Source organism: Pollachius pollachius, assembly GCF_949987615.1.
Source record: "Pollachius pollachius genome assembly, chromosome: 18".
Classification (NCBI taxonomy): Eukaryota; Metazoa; Chordata; class Actinopteri; order Gadiformes; family Gadidae; genus Pollachius; species Pollachius pollachius.
Window position 1 is genome coordinate 4,930,408 of NC_136951.1, and position 19,289 is coordinate 4,949,696.

Genomic DNA, 19,289 nt, shown 5'->3' on the forward strand with positions numbered 1-19,289 from the left:
AGACTATCACAACCCAAAAGTTGTACTGTGACAATTATCTGACATATGACGAATGCTTTCATAGAAAGCTTTTCTTACAACTGAGCCACACAGCTTTTTAAGCCCTTACCATTCAGTGTTGGTGCCTTGCCCTACCTTCTCATCTGCACATTGAATAGACATCTTGACCTCTGACCTCTCTGGAAAGCTGTATGCAGTATTCAGCCTTAGTCAAAGATAACAGATACACCAACCACATTAACCCCAATAAAGCCTTTGAAACAAATAATCCAAAACAAGAAGAGACAGCACAATTACCTGAGAATATCTACCAAAACAAAAGAAAAAGTCAATGAATATCTTCCTGTTCTCCCTCCTGAGTCGTGCTAGCAATATCAAACATCTACTACTGTACACATCTCTACTAATTCAGTACTACTTTTTTTCCACTAAAGTACAAACCAGGCATGAGACGAGTGTTATCTTGAGTCCGGTGAGGATGTGGTGGAATAGCAGAAGTATAGTATTAATAGTATAATACTGCTATTAGTACTACGTAGAAGGTTGATCGGTGAGAACACAATATGTCTGTCTTGAATCTATCCCTTCCCCCTCCCTTCCTGCCTCTCGTTTTCTTAACAAGTTGCTGAATGTGTTTCCAATTACGCACCGAGGGAGACACGAACAACTCCGAACTGTGTCTAGGCGCGTGAGTACCGTAGTGTGTGTTTGTGTGTGTGTGCGTGTGTGTGTGTGCGTGTGTTTGTGCGTGTCCGCGTGTGACGTCACCCTCAGACAAAGGTCCTCTCGTGTAGGAGCGGCGGTGTGTGAGCAGAGGGAGGCACGGCGCGGGACGGACACAGAGAGCCTGTATGCAGGAGAGAAACCAGGAGTAGAAGAATAAGAGAGAATTTGTGGAAATGTTAAAATGAGAAGATTCCACGTGTCTGTTTTGGATTCGGATAACAACCAGCTGTCTCTCTAGACCGGCCGAGGAATCCACATTTGGGAGGAATTTTACGCACAGCGCGTCAAAGTGTGGGGCTGAACTCCGCACCGCCCGAGCTGAAAAGGACCCCGTAAGTATGTCCAGTCTGCGCGCCTAAAACCTCTCAGGCGGGCTTAAGATCCGTTTTCTACTCTAGTTCAACAAGTTGGCTAACGGATCTTCGCCAAGGTGACCTTTTACGCAATCAAAGTGCCGAATGTGCCACGTAGACGCAGCTGGGACGCGTCCGGGGCAGACGGGGCTCTGATGGAGTCAGCAGATGCCTGCTGCGCCCCGGGGGGGAGAGACTCCGGCGCGGAGGGGATGCGGGGTGATGAGCCGCGCGTCCCGGTCGGAGGGTAGGATCGGGCGGCTGGGTGTCAGAACAAGGGAACGTTTTAGAGAACGAGAGGTCGTGAGTGGAGACGCGGTGGTGGGGCAGGCAGAGGAAACATGACATCTGTCTTGATTTTCCTCGGGGATATGGTGCTGGGCAGCGGAGAGCTGGTCTCTCTCTGTCTGCTCCAACACATCAGATGTGTATCATTATATATGCATTCAAAATATAACTATATCTAACTATCTAACATGTATAACATCAGCTCTGATACGGTGTAAACTATTTATAAGCGATTATATCGAGAACATCAGATCTGATAATATATTAAATATAAATAATAACATGTTGTACTTCAAATCTGATACACGTAAATATAACATCTGATCCAAACTGTATCTATTCTATAACTAATATATAAACGATCCACCTTTTGTTAACTATGATCTATAGATAATAGCAGATACTAGCATGTCTTACATATAATAAAAGATCTGCCGTTATCTTCGTATTTATTACATCACTGATCCATATATAATCTATCGGAACAAATGTTAGATAATAGTTAGTTAATTATTACAACTTATTCCTAAATAAGTTGTTAAGGTACTGGTACTCTTGTGTTTGTGTGTGTGTTTGTGTATGTGTGTGTGTGTGGGCGGGCGGGCGTGTGTGTGTGCGTGCGTGCGTGTGTGTGTGTGTGTGTGTGTGTGTGTGTGTGTGTGCTCATGCAGGAAGCTGGTTTTAAAGGCAGAACAAGACAACATTGACTGGAAAGACAAGCATGGGTCCACCTTTTCAGATCGAGAGAGAGAAAGAAAGAGTGAATTTGAGAGAGACCGGACATCAGCACAACACACACACACACACACACACACACACACACACACACACACACACACACACACACACACACACACACACACACACACAACACTTGCGTGTGTGTGTGTGTGTAGTATGTGAGTGTAGTATATGAGCGTTGAATCCTTTAGACCTGTCGAGTCACAATGTCTCCTGTTTGTTTAGCTTTGAATCACCTTGGCAGTTATCTTGTTCCAATTCAAAACTTACAGTTAATACATGTATACACTAAGTAGATGTACACACTAAATATATGTACACACTAAGTACAGGTACACACTAAGTACATTAAAACACTAAGAACCTGTACATACCAAGTACATGTTCACACTTAGATCCTGTACACACCAAATACATCTACCTAATAAGTACATGTACACACTAAGAATCTATATACACTAAGTAAATGTACAGAGTAAGTACATTTACACATTAAGTACATCTAAACAGTAAGAACATGTTAACCCTTAGTACACATGCAAAAACTTAGTACATGTACAAACTAAGTACATCTACATAGTAAGTAAACATACACGCTTGCCACATGTACACAGAAAGTACACAAACTCAATACACTTGTAAGTAAACTTCCAACATTAATGTTGTTTCCTCGGTCAAAACACGATGTTCTAGTGTATAAATACCATAGATTGACAGTCATTTTTAATATTATTTATCATTAATTATTAAAGATTATTATTCATGAATTATCTATATTATTAATCCTGAATTATTAAGTCACAACTTTGCTTTTTCCAAGTGATGCCGAGATGGAACACTTTTAGAGGCTTCTTGGGTCAGAGGTCAACGGGAAGCAGACCTTGGGAGGAGACGGAGGGAGGTTTTGACACTTAAACCTTGGTAGGTCTGTGCTGTATACTAGGGTCGACCAGATGTGTAGAGGCTAGTCCAGATGTGTTCAGGCTAGGCCAGATATGTTCAAGCTAGTCCAGATGTGTTCAGGCTAGTCCAGATGTGTAGAGGCTAGTCCCGATGTGTAGAGGTTAGGCCAGATGATTTCAGGCTAGTCCAGCTGTGTATATGCTATTTAGATTGGTAGAGGCTAGTACAGATGTGTTCAGGCTAGTCTATATGTGTTTTGGCCAGTCCAGATGTGTTCAGGCTAGTCCAGATGGGTCCAGGAAAGTCCAGATGGATTTAGGATTGGCAGATGCTTGTCCAGATGTGTATAGGCTAGTCCAGCTGTGTATATGCTAGTCCAGATGGATAGAGGCTAGTCCAGATGGGTCCAGGATATTCCAGATGGGTAGAGGCTAGTCCAGATGGGTAGAGGCTAGTCCAGATGGGTAGAGGCTAGTCCAGATGGGTAGAGGCTAGTCCAGATGTGTTCAGGCAAGTCCAGATGTGTATATGCTAGTCAAGATGTGTTCAGGCTAGTCCAGATTATTAGAGGGTAGTCTCGATGATTTCAGGCTAGTCCAGATGTGTTGGGGATGTGTTGTGCCTTCGTCTCAGTGATGTCATCGTGGCTGATGAGATTAAGGGCTGATAAATGATGTCATGTGTAGCATGGGATCCCAGGAGAGTGACACACCCTCGGAGTGAGCGAGAGAGTGAAAAAGAGAGAAAGACAATCGTCCTGGGTTTCTCTGATGAGGGAGAAGTGGTTTGAGGAGGATGTACTCACTGTTTCTCCATATGCTTGGTGTGTGGTTGATTATTAATACAAAGGGTTATTTTCCTAAAAAACAAAATGTATGTCAACAACACATTTCTATATTTCTTATTATTTGTTCATCTATTCATTGGCCCATATCTAAATCCTGCATAAGGAATAACACCATAATGCATATATATATATTTATTTCTTCATATTAAAGTAGTTGAAAAGGAGGTTCACTAGTATCGCTGATTGGGATTTTGTTTATAATCCCAATCCATTGTTTTGTGAGAGTTTGTATGCGGTGGTGTGTTTGTGTCTGGGTGTCACTCAGTCTTATATTGCTCATGTAATTTCTTATTAATAAGGAGACAATACAAATTGCCCGTATACATACAGGTCATTAAGGTGTAGGTAGAGGTTAGACAGCACAGAAATAGGTAATTAAGGAGCAGGTAGGGGTTAGACAGTACAGACAGGTCATTAAGGAGCAGGTAGGGGTTAGACAGTACAGACAGGTCATTAAGGAGCAGGTAGAGGTTAGACAGTACAGACAGGTCATTAAGGAGCAGGTAGGGGTTAGACAGTACAGACAGGTCATTAAGGAGCAGGTAGAGGTTAGACAGTACAGACAGGTCATTAAGGAGCAGGTAGGGGTTAGACAGTACAGACAGGTCATTAAGGAGCAGGTAGGGGTTAGACAGTACGGACAGGTCATTAAGGAGCAGGTAGGGGTTAGACAGTACGGACAGGCCATTACGGAGCAGGTAGGAGTTAGACAGTACGGACAGGTCATTAAGGAGCAGGTAGGGGTTAGACAGTACGGACAGGTCATTACGGAGCAGGCAGGGCTTAGATAGTATAGAGCCAGGTCACTAAGGAGCAGGTAGGGGTTAGACAGTACAGACAGGTCATTACGGAGCAGGTAGGGGTTAGACAGTATAGAGACAGGTCATTAAGGAGCAAGCAGGCGATACTGTTTCCTGACTAATTCTTAGTACATTCATACTCTGCCAGGTTATGTTCTGGTTCCAGACCATCCCCAGTAACATTGGCAACATGAGACTTGTTTTGCTGCACAAAGGAAAGCTTCAGTCTATAGTTGTGAACCCGTGACCAAGATTAACACTCTGCTCTCAGTCCAGCACAACTGACTTGCAATGCTATTGTTTAGCAGTGACGTGTATAAGTCTAGTGTTGTTTAGCTGTGTTGTGTAGTAGTATTGTGTAGTAGTAGTGGTCGTTTTTTGTCGAGTAGTGTTTGGTAGCAGTTTTGTGTAGTGTTTCTCTGTATAGTAGTGTTGTTAGTGTATGTGGGGATGTTATGTAAAGTAGTGTTGTGTAGTAGGGTTGAGTGGTGCTGTGTGTAGTAGTTTTGTGTAGTGATGATGTATAGTGAGGTTGTCTGTAGTAGTGTGTGTAGTGAAGATGTATAGTGATGTTGTGTAGAATAGTGTGTAGTAGTGGTCTTGTAAAGTAGGGTTGTAAGGAGTATTGTCTTGTAGACATGTAGTGGTTTTGTTTATTAGTGTTTTGTAGTGTTATTAAGTGTAGTGTTGTGTAGTTTTATTTGTAAGTAGCGTTGTGTATAGCTGTGTTGCGTAGCAGTGTTGTGTAGCAGGTTTGTTTTGTTGTGTGGTGTAGTAGGGTTTAGTACTGTTGTATTGTAGTGTTTTGTAATAGTGTTGTGTAATAGTTTTGTGAAGTCCTATTTTGTAGCGTTGCGCGGCTGTTGGGTAGTGTTATATTGTAGTGTTGTGTAGTACCATTGTGTAGTTTTGTGTAGTGTTGTTTAGTAGTGTTGTGTAGTAGTAGTAGTAGTAATAGTAGTGTGGTGTAGGGCAGTGTGGTTTATTAGGATTGTGTAGTAGTGTTGTGTAGCAGTGTTGTGTAGTGGTGTTGTAATGTTGTGTGAGGATTTTGTGTAGAGTAGTGTTGTGTATTGATACTACAGAGAGAGGTCATTAAGGAGCAGATAGGGGTTGGACAGTACAGAGACAGGTCATTAAGGAGCAGGTAGGGGTTAGACAGTACAGAGACAGGTCATTAAGGAGCAGGTAGGGGTTTGACAGTACAGAGACAGGTCATTAAGGAGCAGGGAGGGGTTAGATAGTGCAGAGACAGGTCATTAAGGAGCAGGGAGGGGTTAGATAGTGCAGAGACAGGTCATTTAGGAGCAGGTAGGGGTAAGGTAGTACAGAGAGAGGTCATTAACATTTTACATTTACATTTAGGGCATATAGTAGACACTTTTATCCAAAGCGACTTACAATAAGTACATTTGTCATAAGAAGTGAAACAATATATCGCTGTCGGTACAGTAAACATTGTTCATAGAACCAAGTGTACTAACAATCGCTAGGCTAACCAATTCCCCATTAACAGCAGTGATAGGGGGTCATCCCTATGTTCCCCAGGTCCTATGTTCCCCAGGTGCGAAGGGTTAGGGTCAGGTTTAGGGTTATGGTTAGGGTTAGGGTAAGGGTTAACCCTAAACCTAACCCTAACCCTAACCATAACCAATAGGAGGAGAACCATTCTAACCAATCACAGGCGAATCAGAGGCGAAAAAGGCGGTACTTGCCCCTAAAATCCTACGAAAAAAAGATTTGCTCTCCGAATCCTATGTTCCCCGGTCACATACAAAGCGGGGAACATAGGACCCGGGGAACATAGGACCCGGGGAACATAGGTATGCCCCCAGTGAAAGCTAGCTACTGCAGATGCTACACATTTAAGTACTATAAATAAGCACAACGTACATTAAGTGCGTACATTAAGTGCCAGGACGTACAACGTACAATGGTGGGCGGGAGGGACTGGATGGTTATGCAGAGTCTAGGTGAACTCTGAACAGGTGAGTTTTTAGTCTTTTGCGGAAGCTGGTGACTATAGAAGCATATATGTAGCAAAATTCAAATTATGTTATTCAAGGTGTATTTTTAATATGCAAAGTGACAATGAAATCCTCAATTCAATTTGAAAAAGTTATGACAATAAAAATAGAATAACATTTTGTCACATTTTTTGAGTGCCTTTATTCAAATAGAAAAGCTATAGCGCCCCTGTGATTGCAATGCACTTCGCCACGTTCCGTGTGTTGCAAAACTCAAATTACATTTCAATCCGCAAAAAAGTTTGCAAAAGATAATGCAAAGCGTATCGCAAAAGATTTGACAAAAGATTTGACAAAAGATTATGCTAAAGATTTGCCAAAAGATAATTCAAATCTCAGCAGCGAATCGCGTCTGGGTGTGAACTACGTCACTCCCTCATCATTTCCTTTTATGTTTGTATGTGTCAACCACGGGTGTGACACATGTAGATTGAGGTCACTCTCCGATGGAGGAGATTGTCGCTACGAGCCGAAATTTGGCAGACGATGTGGAGTACAATCGTGTTGAAGACACAGATGCAGTTGATAAAGTGTGTGCTCTGGGAGATATGATAGACGTCAGGATAGACGACTCCGTAATCCGTAATCCTACTCCGTAACTGAGGAGACCCCTCGAGGGCGGCATATCGCCGCCCGATTGATTTTATATGATGACTACCTACCATGTAAATAGTGTTGTAAATAAACCTCAAAAGCTTTTCAAATCTTATTTGGTGTTTTATTGGTCCTTAATGTGGAGAGTAAACAAGGTGCAAGTAAATAAGGTTCAAAGTGATTCCGTAAATAATTTTGTTAGAGGACCAATCTCAGCCCTTGCCGTCTCCGTCTGTCTCCGTTGCGTCGACGGGTAGTTAAAAAATATTGGCTGCGCACGTAAGCTAGGGAGACGATCTCCGACAGGCTCTCCGGCGACGGAGAGGGCTCTCCGTGTTTACGTCTTCTTTAATAAGTTCATGGTCTACGTTCGGCACTTTACAGAGGAGTATAAACCGGCCTTTACTGGTTTGGCTGACGAGGAATTTACGTAGTTCCCGCCCAGATGTAATTCGCTGAATTACATTATTAAATTGCATATTGAATTGTCAATTGCATAATGTAATGAATTATTGAATTGCAAATTGCAAATTGCATTTCCATTTGAATTTTGCTACATTTATGCTTACATTACATACATTTATACATATATTTTAACAGAGAAGAGTTTTGACTTCGCCCTTGCTTGCTCTTAGCGATGGCGGTACCAGACATCCAGCTGAGGTAGTTGAGTGGAGGGATCGAGATGGGGTGTGTGGTATGACCAAAGCTTGGAGGTAGGCAGGGGCAGTTCCATCGACCGCCTTGTATGCCAGTACCAGCATCTTGAATCTGATACGAGCTACTACAGGGAGCCAGTGCAGGTACATTAAGGAGCAGGTAAGGGTTAAACAGTACAGAGACAGGTAATTAAGGGGCAGGCAGGGGTTAGACAGTACAGGTCATTAAGGAATAGGTAGGGGTTAGACCAGGGGTCTCAAACTCAACTTACCTGGGGGCCGCTGGAGGTAGAGTCTGGGTCAGGCTGGGCCACATCAAGTATTCCACAAAAAAAAGTAGCACAACTGACCCAATCTAAGTTAATGATCGGGCTATAATTAGATCACATTGACTATGTAATCGCTGACAACAGGGGACATTTCATAGTGGTTGGTGGAAACCGGGACATTTGAGCAACCTTTGGCTTTTGTCGGGACTCAGGACAAAATTGGGACAGTCCCGGCAAAACCGGGACATCTGGTCACCCTATCACAAGTGCTAAAAAAGCGTGGCAAGCGACTCAGCAAAAATGTGCGTTTGACAACAACGTGCAGGCCCCACTAACACTGAACTTTGATGTCAAGTAGGGGGCCACAATATTTCATCCTGCAGGCCTCAATTGGCCCCCAGGCCACGAGTTTGAGACCCCTGGGTTAGACAGTACAGAGACAGGTCATTGAGGATAAGACAGGGGCACAACATCATAGGGTTGTGAGGAGTATTGTTGTGTAGACATTTGCAGTGATGTTGTGTTGTAGAGATGTGTACTAGTGGTGTGTAGTAGTGTTATGTGAGCATGTTTTGTATTGTTTTTTGTAGTATTGTGTTATAGTGTTGCGTAATAGTTTTGGGTAGAGTAGTGTTTGTTGTGTAGTGTAGAGTATTGTTGTGTAGTAGGCTTATGTAGTAGTGTTGTGTAGTCATTTTGTGTAGTACCATTGAGTTTTGTTGTGTTCTAGTTTTGGAAGAGTAGGATTGTGTACTATTGCTGTGTAGTAGTAGTAATAGTAGTAGTAGTAGTACTGTGGTGTATAGTCATGTTGTGTAGGGTAGTGTCGTGTAGTAGGATTCTGTTGGGATGCTGTGTAGTTGTGTTGTGTAGCACTGTTTTGTGTTTTGTACAATATTCCACTGTGTGGAATATTGTGTTGTAGTTTTCTGTATTGATGTTGTGTAGTATTGCTTTGTAAATAAGTTTTGTTTGGTAGTCTTGTGTAGTGGTGTTCTGTTGTGTTTTGTGTAGTAATGTTCTGTTTTGATGATTTAAAGTGATGTTGTGTAGAGTAGTATTGTGTAGACTTGTGTAGTGATGTTGTGTATTAGTGAAGTGTGGAGATGTGTTGTGTTAAGTATAGGGTCATAGTATGTAGTAGTGTTATATAGTGTTGTGTAGTGGTTTTGTGTAATAGCATTGTGTTGGGTCATAGAATACGTGATATTGTAGTCTCTGTTGTGTGAGTTTGTAGATAATGGACACCACTGTAAAGGAATATGAGAGTTGACATTAGACTAGCAACATGTAGCGCACGCTAAGTAGAAGGGCTAGACCAATGTGTAGCCATACTATCCACTTTACTATATACTAACACATACTAGATACTAATCTATACTATGCACTTAACTATGTACTCACATATTCTAGATACTAACCTATGCTATACACTATACTACATGCTAACATATACTAGATACTAACCTATATTATACACTTTACTCACATACACTATATACTACTCTCTACTATGCAGTTCTATATACTTACTTGTAAAGGCTACTATTCGCACACACACACACACACACACACAACAAATACACACACACACACACACACACACACACACACACACACACACACACACACACACACTAGGGAGTATTCATAACGTTGGGAGGGTTCAGTATTCAGTAGCTGTTTGTTTCAGAATGTGTGTGTGAGGGGAGGGGTGTTTGTGCGTGTGTGTGTGTGTGGGCGTGTGTTTGTGTGTGTGTGTGTGTGTGTAAGTGTGTGTGTATGCGTAGGGGGGTATGTGGATGTGTGTGGTTGTGTTTGTGTGTGTGGGATGGGGATATGTTTTTGTGTGTGAGTGTTGTGACAGAGATATGTATCTGTGTGCAAAACAGTCTGTGATTGTGTGTGTGTGTGTGTGTGTGTGTGTGTGTATGTGTGTGTGCGTGCATGTTTTGCATGAGGGCAGTGTGTGTCTGTTTCTAGGTTTTTATATTTCTCTCTTCTGATTTTAGGGCGGAAGAGAACAATACATCCATTGTAGAGAAACCTGGCAGAGAAGGAGGGCAGAGGAGAAAGGAGAGAGGAGAAGAGAGGAGAGAGGAGGAGAGGAGATAGAGGAGAGGAGAGGGAAGAGAGGAGGAGAAGAGAGAAGAGAGGAGGAGAGGAGATAAAGAGGAGAAGAGAGGAGGAGAAGAGAGGAGGAGAGGAGATAGAGGAGAGGAGAGAGGAGAAGAGAGGAGGAGAAGAGAGAAGAGAGGAGGAGAGGAGATAGAGGAGAGGAGAGAGGAGAAGAGAGAGAGGAGAAGAGGGGAGAGTAGGAGAGGAGATAGAGGAGGAGGCATAGTTTACTATAGTATCATATAGTACTGCATCATAGTATACAGTAGTATAAAAAAGATAGTATAGTATAAAATAGAATGGTATAGTATTTTATTGTAGTGTGTAGTTTATGGTAGCATAATATAGTATAGCATCATATCATATTGTATAGTTTAGTATAGTATTTTATAGCATAAAGTAGTATGGTTTAGTACCGAATAGTTTAGTATGGTATACTAGTATAGTACAGTATCGTTTTGCAAACTATTGAATTGTATCTTATAGTATATGTAGTATACTATATATGACTTACAGTATCATTTTATGCTACAGGATAATAAAGAATATTACAGAACAGTATTTTAAACTATACAGATGTATAGAGTCGTGAAGCATAATATTTTACAATAAACGGTTGTATAGAATAATTAAGTATAGTATTAAATAGTATACAGTAGTATAGACTAGTGTAAAATTGCATAGTATTTGATAATATACAGTTGTATTGAAAGTATATTGTTGTATAATATCATGCTCTATATTATAGTATAGTATCCATGTTGCCCTTACAGCCAAACACATCAGCCGTTGTGGTGATCAAGGAAACAAATACAAGAAAGGTCTGGCTGGCAGTGAATGGGCTGGACTTGTTATGTTATTAATGAAGCTCACACTCAATCAACACGCACGGAGGCACACACACACACACACACACACACACACACACACACACACACACACACACACACACACACACACACACACACACACACACACACACACACACACACACACACACACACATACATACATACATACATACATACATACATACATACATACATACATACATACATACATACATACATACATACATACACACGCACACACACACAGGTGTAATAATAGTGTATCATGCATGTTTATTTGTGAGTGTATGAGAGAGACAGAAAGAGTGTGAGGGAGAGAGCGTGAGAAAGAGAGACCGAGATCGAATGAGAGAGAGAGAGAGAGAGAGAGAGAGAGAGAGAGAGAGAGAGAGAGAGATATCACAGTTTTTCGGTCCTTAGTGAGTTTTTAAAACAGGAACACTCATAAAACTCCAGATGGAAAATACACACACACACACGCACAAACACACACACACTCATACACACACACACACACACACACACACACACACACACACACACACACACACACACACACACACACACACATACACACACACGTTGATAGTACTCTTGCTTGGTCTGAATATATGAACTCTGTTGTGGTCAAAATGGGTTGAGCTAGATGTGGTTCCTATCTACCACTGAATATTTTGGAGAAGGTTCCTCCATCTTTAGTTCTTTCCCATGCTTTTTCGCTTTTCTATGCCCGAACAGACCACCACTTCTAAACAGAACCTGAAAACACTCCTAAACAGGAACTGAACAAACCACCAATTCTAAACAGGACCTGAACACAGTCCCACTCCTAAAAAGGACCTGAACACACCACCACTTCTAAACTGCGCAGCCAGAACTATAACACAAACATTACACAATGCACTGTTGTACTGTAAATTAATAATGTTCTTTTAGCATATAACTATTAGTTAGATATAGTAATAATCTGTTTATAATCGTTGATCCATCAAATGTCTGAATGTAATTTAGCTATTGATTCTTAATATGATACTCATTGAATGTTATTGTATTCATATATTTCGTTTTTACAAGTCTGTTATGTTATTTCTGTCTGATGACATAAGGCAACTGACTACAGAGTGTACAGCTATGGAGATCCTTTAATAAACAAAAAAACACACACACACGCACAAATACACACACGCGCACGCACACACGCACGCACGCACACACGTACACACACACACACACACACACACACACACACATATAGCGTGTATGCTATTGTTTATGCTAGCACTTTGAGTCTGACACGTGGATGAAAGTGATTTATAGAAAAAGTTTCCTTGCCTTGCCTTGTGTGTATGCCAGCGTATATGGCAGGGGCGTAGGAATGAGTTTAACATTGGGGGGGACACATATCGGAAACCTGACAGATCTGTTAATGGTTTGAACAGAAATATGTCATAAATTAACTACACTGAAAAAATTCACAAATATATTTTATTCTGCTTCTAAGATACTTTTGTAAATGTAAAGGAAAACACATTTTGAATAGCAGTAATGAACTGATAAATATCAAATCAATTCTTTAATTGCACGCTCAATCATCCAGTTTTTTAGAATAAGAAGCGGTGACAAGACGCTGTGTTGCGCTTTCAAAATAAAATAAAGTATTTTTCTCTCCCCGGTATAATTTTTAGGAGGGACAAATGCGCCTGTCTCCAATATTGGAGGGGATACGTCCCCTCCGTCCCCACCAGTTTCTACGCCCTTGGTATATGGTAGTGATTTTCGCAGCGCATATGCTAGTGTTTTTGCTAACACGTATCCTAGTGTTCATGCTAGTTGATATGGTAATGTGTATGTTATTCTGTGTGTCCTGTGTGTATGATATTATGTATGCTAGTATTTTTGGTAGCACATATGGGGTCATCCCCATGTTCCCCAGGTCCTATGTTCCCTGGGTGCAAAGGGTTAGGTTCAGGTTTAGGGTTATGGTCAGGGTTAGTGTGAGGGTTAACCCTAAACCTAACCCTAACCATAACCAATAGGAGGAGAGCCATTCTAACCAATCACAGGCGAATCAGAGGCGAAAAAGGCGGTACTTGCCCCTACCATCTTACGAAAAAAAGATTTGCTCACAGGGCCAGTATGTTCCCCGGTATGTTCCCCGGTCACATACAAAGCGGGGAACATAGGACCCGGGGAACATAGATACGCTCCCACACATATGCTGCTGTCTTTGCTAGTGTGTATGCTGGTGTGTATGATAAAGTGTACGATGGATTGAATCCTACGGTGTATGCTAGAATGTAGGCTAGTGGTTATCCTAATCAGTCCCTCCAGAAAAATGCGGCGTTTTTTTGCGATTGTTGCGGCCAAAAATCCTTGATTATGCGGCACGTTTTCTTTAAAGGTGCGATGAAATATGCGGCATATTTATGCAATTTTATGCGATGAAGTTGCGGGAACTTGCAAAAATTGCGAGAACTTGCGAAAAAATGCGGGAACTTGCGAAAAATGCAGCTTTTCGATGACGTTTGCGTCGCGTAATTACGTGACTTCATAATGTTCCCATGGCAACAGGGGGAAATGGCTGCTCTTGTGTGAAGTAAACGCGACGTTTTTCAACTTTCTGCTAAGATATATGTGACTTTTTTGCAATGAAAATGCGGGGATTATGAAATCATGCAAGCATTGCATATTTTGCGCCGAAATCTGCAATTTATGCGGTGAAAGTGTGGCGTATTTGAAAAAATGCGGCTCCCGCATGAATATGGGGACTTTGGCTGATTATGCGTTGAATTATGCGATCGCATAATCGCGTTTTTCTGGAGGGACTGCCTAATGTGTACGATAGAGTGTATGTTGGTGTGTACCCTATGGTGTATCCAATTACAACACTCCTAGCACTATAGCACATAAAAAATAATAAAAAGAAGCCTAGGTAACCAGATCCTGATGTTATTTATCATGTCAATATTTATATGTCTGTCTGCTCTAACACGTGTCTGTCTCTAACTCCTGCCTATCTCACCGTCCACCTCCTATACCACGTGTCTCGCTGTCTATCTCCCCTGTCTGACTCTATCTGCCTCTCACTTTCTCTCTCTCTCTGCTCAACCTGTGGTGACTCTAACCTGTCTCTCTCTCTGCATGTCTACATGTCTGTCTGCTCTAACACATGTCTGTCTCACCGTCCACCTCCTATACCACGTGTCTCGCTGTCTATCTCCCCTGTCTGACTCTATCTGCCTCTCACTTTCTCTCTCTCTGCTCAACCTGTGGTGACTCTAACCTGTCTCTCTCTCTGCTCAACTAGTGGTGACTCTAACCCGTCTCTCTCTGCTCTAACCTGTCTCTCTCTGCTCAACTAGTGGTGACTCTAACCTGTCTCTCTCTCTGCTCAACCTGTGGTGACTAACCTGTCTCTCTCTCCGCTCAACTAGTGGTGACTCTAACCCGTCTCTCTCTCTGCTCTAACCTGTCTCTCTCTCTGCTCAACTAGTGGTGACTCTAACCTGTCTCTCTCTCTGCTCTAACCTGTCTCTCTCTCTCTGCTCAACTAGTGGTGACTCTAACCTGTCTCTCTCTCTGCTCAACTAGTGGTGACTCTAACCTGTCTCTCTCTCTGCTCAACTAGTGGTGACTCTAACCCGTCTCTCTCTCTGCTCTACCTGTGGTGACTCTAGCCCGCCCGTCTCTCTGCTCTACCTGTGGTGACTCTAACCCGTCTGTCTCTCTGCTCTACCTATGGTGACTTTAACCCGTCTGTCTCTCTGCTCTACCTGTGCTGACTCCAACCCGTCTGTCTCTCTGCTCTACCTGTGATGACTCCAACCCGTCTGTCTCTCTGCTCTACCTGTGATGACTCTCACCCGTCTCTCTCTCTGCTCAACTAGTGGTGACTCTAACCCGCCTGTCTCTCCGCTCCGCCCGTCTGTCCAGCAGGCAGTCATCATGATGATGGCCGAGGAGGAGTGCTACTACAACGAGAGCATTGCCTTCTTCTACAACCGCAGCATGAAGCCGCTGGCCCGCGAGTGGGACACGGTCAGCAAGCTGGTGATGGGGCTGGGCATCACCGTGTGCATCTTCATCATGCTGGCCAACCTGCTGGTGATGGTGGCCATCTACGTCAACCGCCGCTTCCACTTCCCCATCTACTACCTGATGGCCAACCTGGCGGCGGCCGACTTCTTCGCGGGGCTGGCCTACTTCTACCTGATGTTCAACACGGGGCCCAACACGCAGCGGCTCTCCGTGTCCACCTGGCTGCTGCGGCAGGGCCTGATCGACACCTCGCTCACCGCCTCCGTGGCCAACCTGCTGGCCATCGCCATCGAGCGGCACATCACCGTGTTCCGCATGCAGCTGCACACGCGCATGAGCAACCGCCGCGTGGTGGTGGTGATCGTCATCATCTGGACACTGTCCATCGTCATGGGCGCCATCCCCAGTGCGGGCTGGAACTGTATCTGCGGCCTGGAGTACTGCTCCAACATGGCGCCGCTGTACAGCAACTCCTACCTGGTGTTCTGGGCCGTGTTCAACCTGCTCACCTTCGTCGTCATGGTGACGCTGTACGCCCACATCTTCGTGTACGTGCGGCGCCGCACCATGCGCATGTCCCGCCACAGCTCCGGCCCGCGGCGCAACCGGGACACCATGATGTCCCTGCTGAAGACGGTGGTGATCGTGCTGGGTGAGGGCCCTTCGCTTCACCGTCAGTTAGTGAGGCGCTGTGTATTCTGATCAGATGGCCTTCATTACTCTGATGTCGCACAGAACTTTAGGAATCAGATCACAAAGTGCCTTGAAATGTGTGTGTGTGTGTGTGTGTGTGTGTGTGTGTGTGTGTGTGACTGAGCTCTTGAGCGACAGAGTGAATGCGTCATCTGATTGCGTGTCTGGATGGGCATGTGTGTTTGTTTGAGTGTGAGTGTGTGTGTGCGTGTGTTACGATGTGGCTCCTGCATCCCTCCCACTACAAAAGGCTGATAAGTTACGGTCTCTTAGCAACGGCATTCCTGGGAACCAGAAAAACTCACCCACCCTTCCTCCAGAGGGCCCAAACTAACCTCCTCCTCCTCACAGGTCTCCTCCTCAGGCCTCTTCAACTGACCTCCTCCTCTTCATGTCTCCTCAATTCACCTCCTCTTCCTCCTCAGGCCTCCTCAACTGACCTCCTCCTCTTCATGTCTCCTCAATTCACCTCCTCTTCCTCCTCATGCATCCTCAACTCACCTCCTCCTCATCTCCTCCTCCTTCTCATGCCTCCTCAACTCCCCTCTTCCTCCTCCTGCTCCCCTTGACAACAGAACGTGGTCAATTATAGTGATGGAGATGTGCTTTAGTTTAGAGATAGAACTCAACAAGAGGATTGCATCTTTAGTGAGTGGGAGAAAGTTAAACTAAGGAAACAATTGTACTTCGATTTCAGTGAGCTGTGAGATGCTGCTGTGGTTTTGAAACGCCACATGGGTCCTTGCTTTAACACATTGTTTATTTATTGAAATAAATGTGCTCTCCTTTCAAAATAAAAGCGGCATAGTTGCTGGTTAAGTTGACCGCAGCTGCTGACCAAGAACTCACAATACTAGCCCATGTTTTAGTTCTCCAGTATTTTAGTATTTTTAGAAGAGAGTGGTAGGAACTAACCCATTCATAGTATCAGAAGAGTATTCTAAGAAAAGACTAGTGGGTACCGGCAGCACATGTATTAGTACCAGAGTATTAGGAGTTAGGAGTTATTAGGATTAGGAGTATTCAGGATCAACACAGGAAATGAAGTGCGCTCCAATCTCAGACACCCTCAAGTGTTTCCACAACCACCCTCTGAGTAAGAAAAGACAGGTTTTAGTTTAACAGTGCTTTCAATAACAACAGTGCAGTAAAGAGTGTTTTAAACAACAGACCAGCAAAGAGTGTTTCTAAACAACAGAATGGTGAAGAGTTATTTAAACAGCAGAACAATAAAGAGTGTTTTAAACTATGACAGAACAGTAAAGAGTGTTTTAAACAATGCCAGAACAGTAAAGAGTGTTTTAAACTACGACAGAACAGTAAAGAGTGTTTTAAACAATGGCAGAACAGTAAAGAGTGTTTTAAACTACGACAGAACAGTAAAGAGTGTTTTAAACAATGGCAGAACAGTAAAGAGTGTTTTAAACCTCAACAGAACAGTAAAGAGTTTTTTAAACAATGGCAGAACAGTAAAGAGTGTTTTAAACTACAATAGAACAGTACAGAGTGTTTTAAACAATGGCAGAACAGTAAAGAGGGTCTTTAACAATGGCAGACCCATAAAGAGTGTTATTTAACCACAACATAACCGTGACAATTGTTTTAAACCACAACAGTAAAGAGTGTTTTAAACTCCAATAGAACAGTACAGAGTGTTTTAAACTACAACAGAACAGTAAAGAGGGTTTTTTAACAATGGCAGAACCGTAAAGAGTGTTATTTAACCACAACATAACCATGACAATTGTTTTAAACCACAACAGTAAAGAGTGTTTTAAACTCCAATAGAACAGTACAGAGTGTTTTAAACTACAACATAACAGTAAAGAGGGTTTTTTAACAATGGCAGAACCGTAAAGAGTGTTATTTAACCACAACATAACCATGACAATTGTTTTAAACAACAACAGTAAAGAGTGTTTTCAACCACAGCAAAACAGTTCCAAGTATTTTTAACCCCGACACAACATTAAAGAGTTTTTCCTGGTGTGCCTCTTCAGGAGCCTTCATCCTGTGCTGGACACCAGGTCTGGTCCTTCTCCTCCTAGACGTCTTCTGCCCCAGCTGCACCGTCCTCACCTACGAGAAGTTCTTCCTGCTCCTGGCCGAGTTCAACTCCGCCATGAACCCCATCATCTACTCCTACCGCGACAAGGAGATGAGCGCCACCTTCAGGCAGATCCTGTGCTGCCAGCGGCAGGAGAACCTCAACGGGACCGTGGCGGAGGGGTCCGACCGCTCGGCCTCTTCCGTCAACCACACCGCGCTCAGCCCTGGGGGCAGTAGTAGTGGTGGGGGTGGTGGTGGCGCACACAACCAACACCACCAGCTTCAACACCACAACGAACACTCAGTGGTGTGAGCGGGGGTCCCGGAGGAACGGGGTCTGGAGGGAGGGCTTCAGACTTAGATCAAGGGTTCTAGGACTTTTTCATGACGGGACCCCAAAGGAAAGGAGGGGGGTGTTTGATGGACAGGCTGCAGAATACGCACTTAGACCATGGAGTGGTGGAGGTAGGAACTGAGGAAGAGGAGGGTGTGGATCGTGGTGAATAGGATGAGGAAGGGGAAGGGATCAATTGAAACAGAATCAGTGGCTGTTCTTGGTTTCGTTTTGTTGTTTTTTCTATTAAACCTGTTGTGTTTGCAACTGATATAAACTATTTAAGGAGTAATCTGTGAAGTGAATTTGATGCCAGTACAGCCTTGCTCTTCCTGTTTCCTGTTAAACTCTGTCCATTGCTGTTGTAGTTATTTTCATTTGTAGTCCTCAGGCCATCTTTACCCATAAAACTGTTCCTAGAAAATGTACATGTTAATGTGTTCATTTCAACAAGCAGCCACTGTTTCTTTTAGTTTAGGTTTTAGTTTAAGTTTCGAATTCAGTCTAGGTTTTAGTTTTAGATTGATTTGAAAAAGACTCATCCTCCAGTCCATGGTCCAGAAGTAAAAACTTCTGGACCATGGAATCATGGGAAATGTAGTCCATTGGTATGTTATTCAAGGGCCATGCATGTTGTTTTACAGTTACTTAAATGTCTGGCAAAAAAAGTGTATTAAGAAATCCAGGAGGTCATATTAAACCACCCATGATCTGTCAACCTATATACAGTTTACATTAACTATGAAGTGTCTGTGTTTGTGTGTGCACATGTGTGTGACTGTGAAGCCATCCCAGTATTGATCCCAGTATGAATCATGAAGGCCTTTCCCCAGTATGAAGGAACTCCGTAGAGGGCGGTAGAAGCACTATTACTATGTGAGCACAGGTTCTGCATCCCGGGGGACTTTGTGATCCACTGTCTGTTGATTTAGGTTCAAGATGTCTTGATATATTCATTATAGTCTTTTATAACATGAAATGTGTGCATGCAGTGTTCAT

At 43.2% G+C, this 19,289-nt stretch overlaps 1 protein-coding gene across 2 annotated transcripts in view; it reads left to right on the forward strand.

Moving 5' to 3' along the window:
- Positions 1–843: 843 nt before the first annotated feature.
- Positions 844–19,289, forward strand: part of lpar1 (lysophosphatidic acid receptor 1) — a 19,470-nt gene continuing 1,024 nt past the window's right edge. The window contains exons 1-3 of one of the 2 annotated variants that reach the window (XM_079756097.1): positions 844–1,058; positions 15,110–15,866; positions 17,908–19,289. The exon at positions 17,908–19,289 is cut by the window's right edge and continues 1,024 nt beyond it. In XM_079756097.1, coding sequence (XP_079612223.1) covers positions 15,122–15,866; positions 17,908–18,269 — 1,107 coding nt within the window. In that variant the 5' untranslated portion in view covers positions 844–1,058; positions 15,110–15,121 and the 3' untranslated portion in view covers positions 18,270–19,289. The remainder of the gene's footprint in view (positions 1,059–15,109; positions 15,867–17,907) is intronic. The other variant, XM_079756098.1, reaches the window with a different exon arrangement.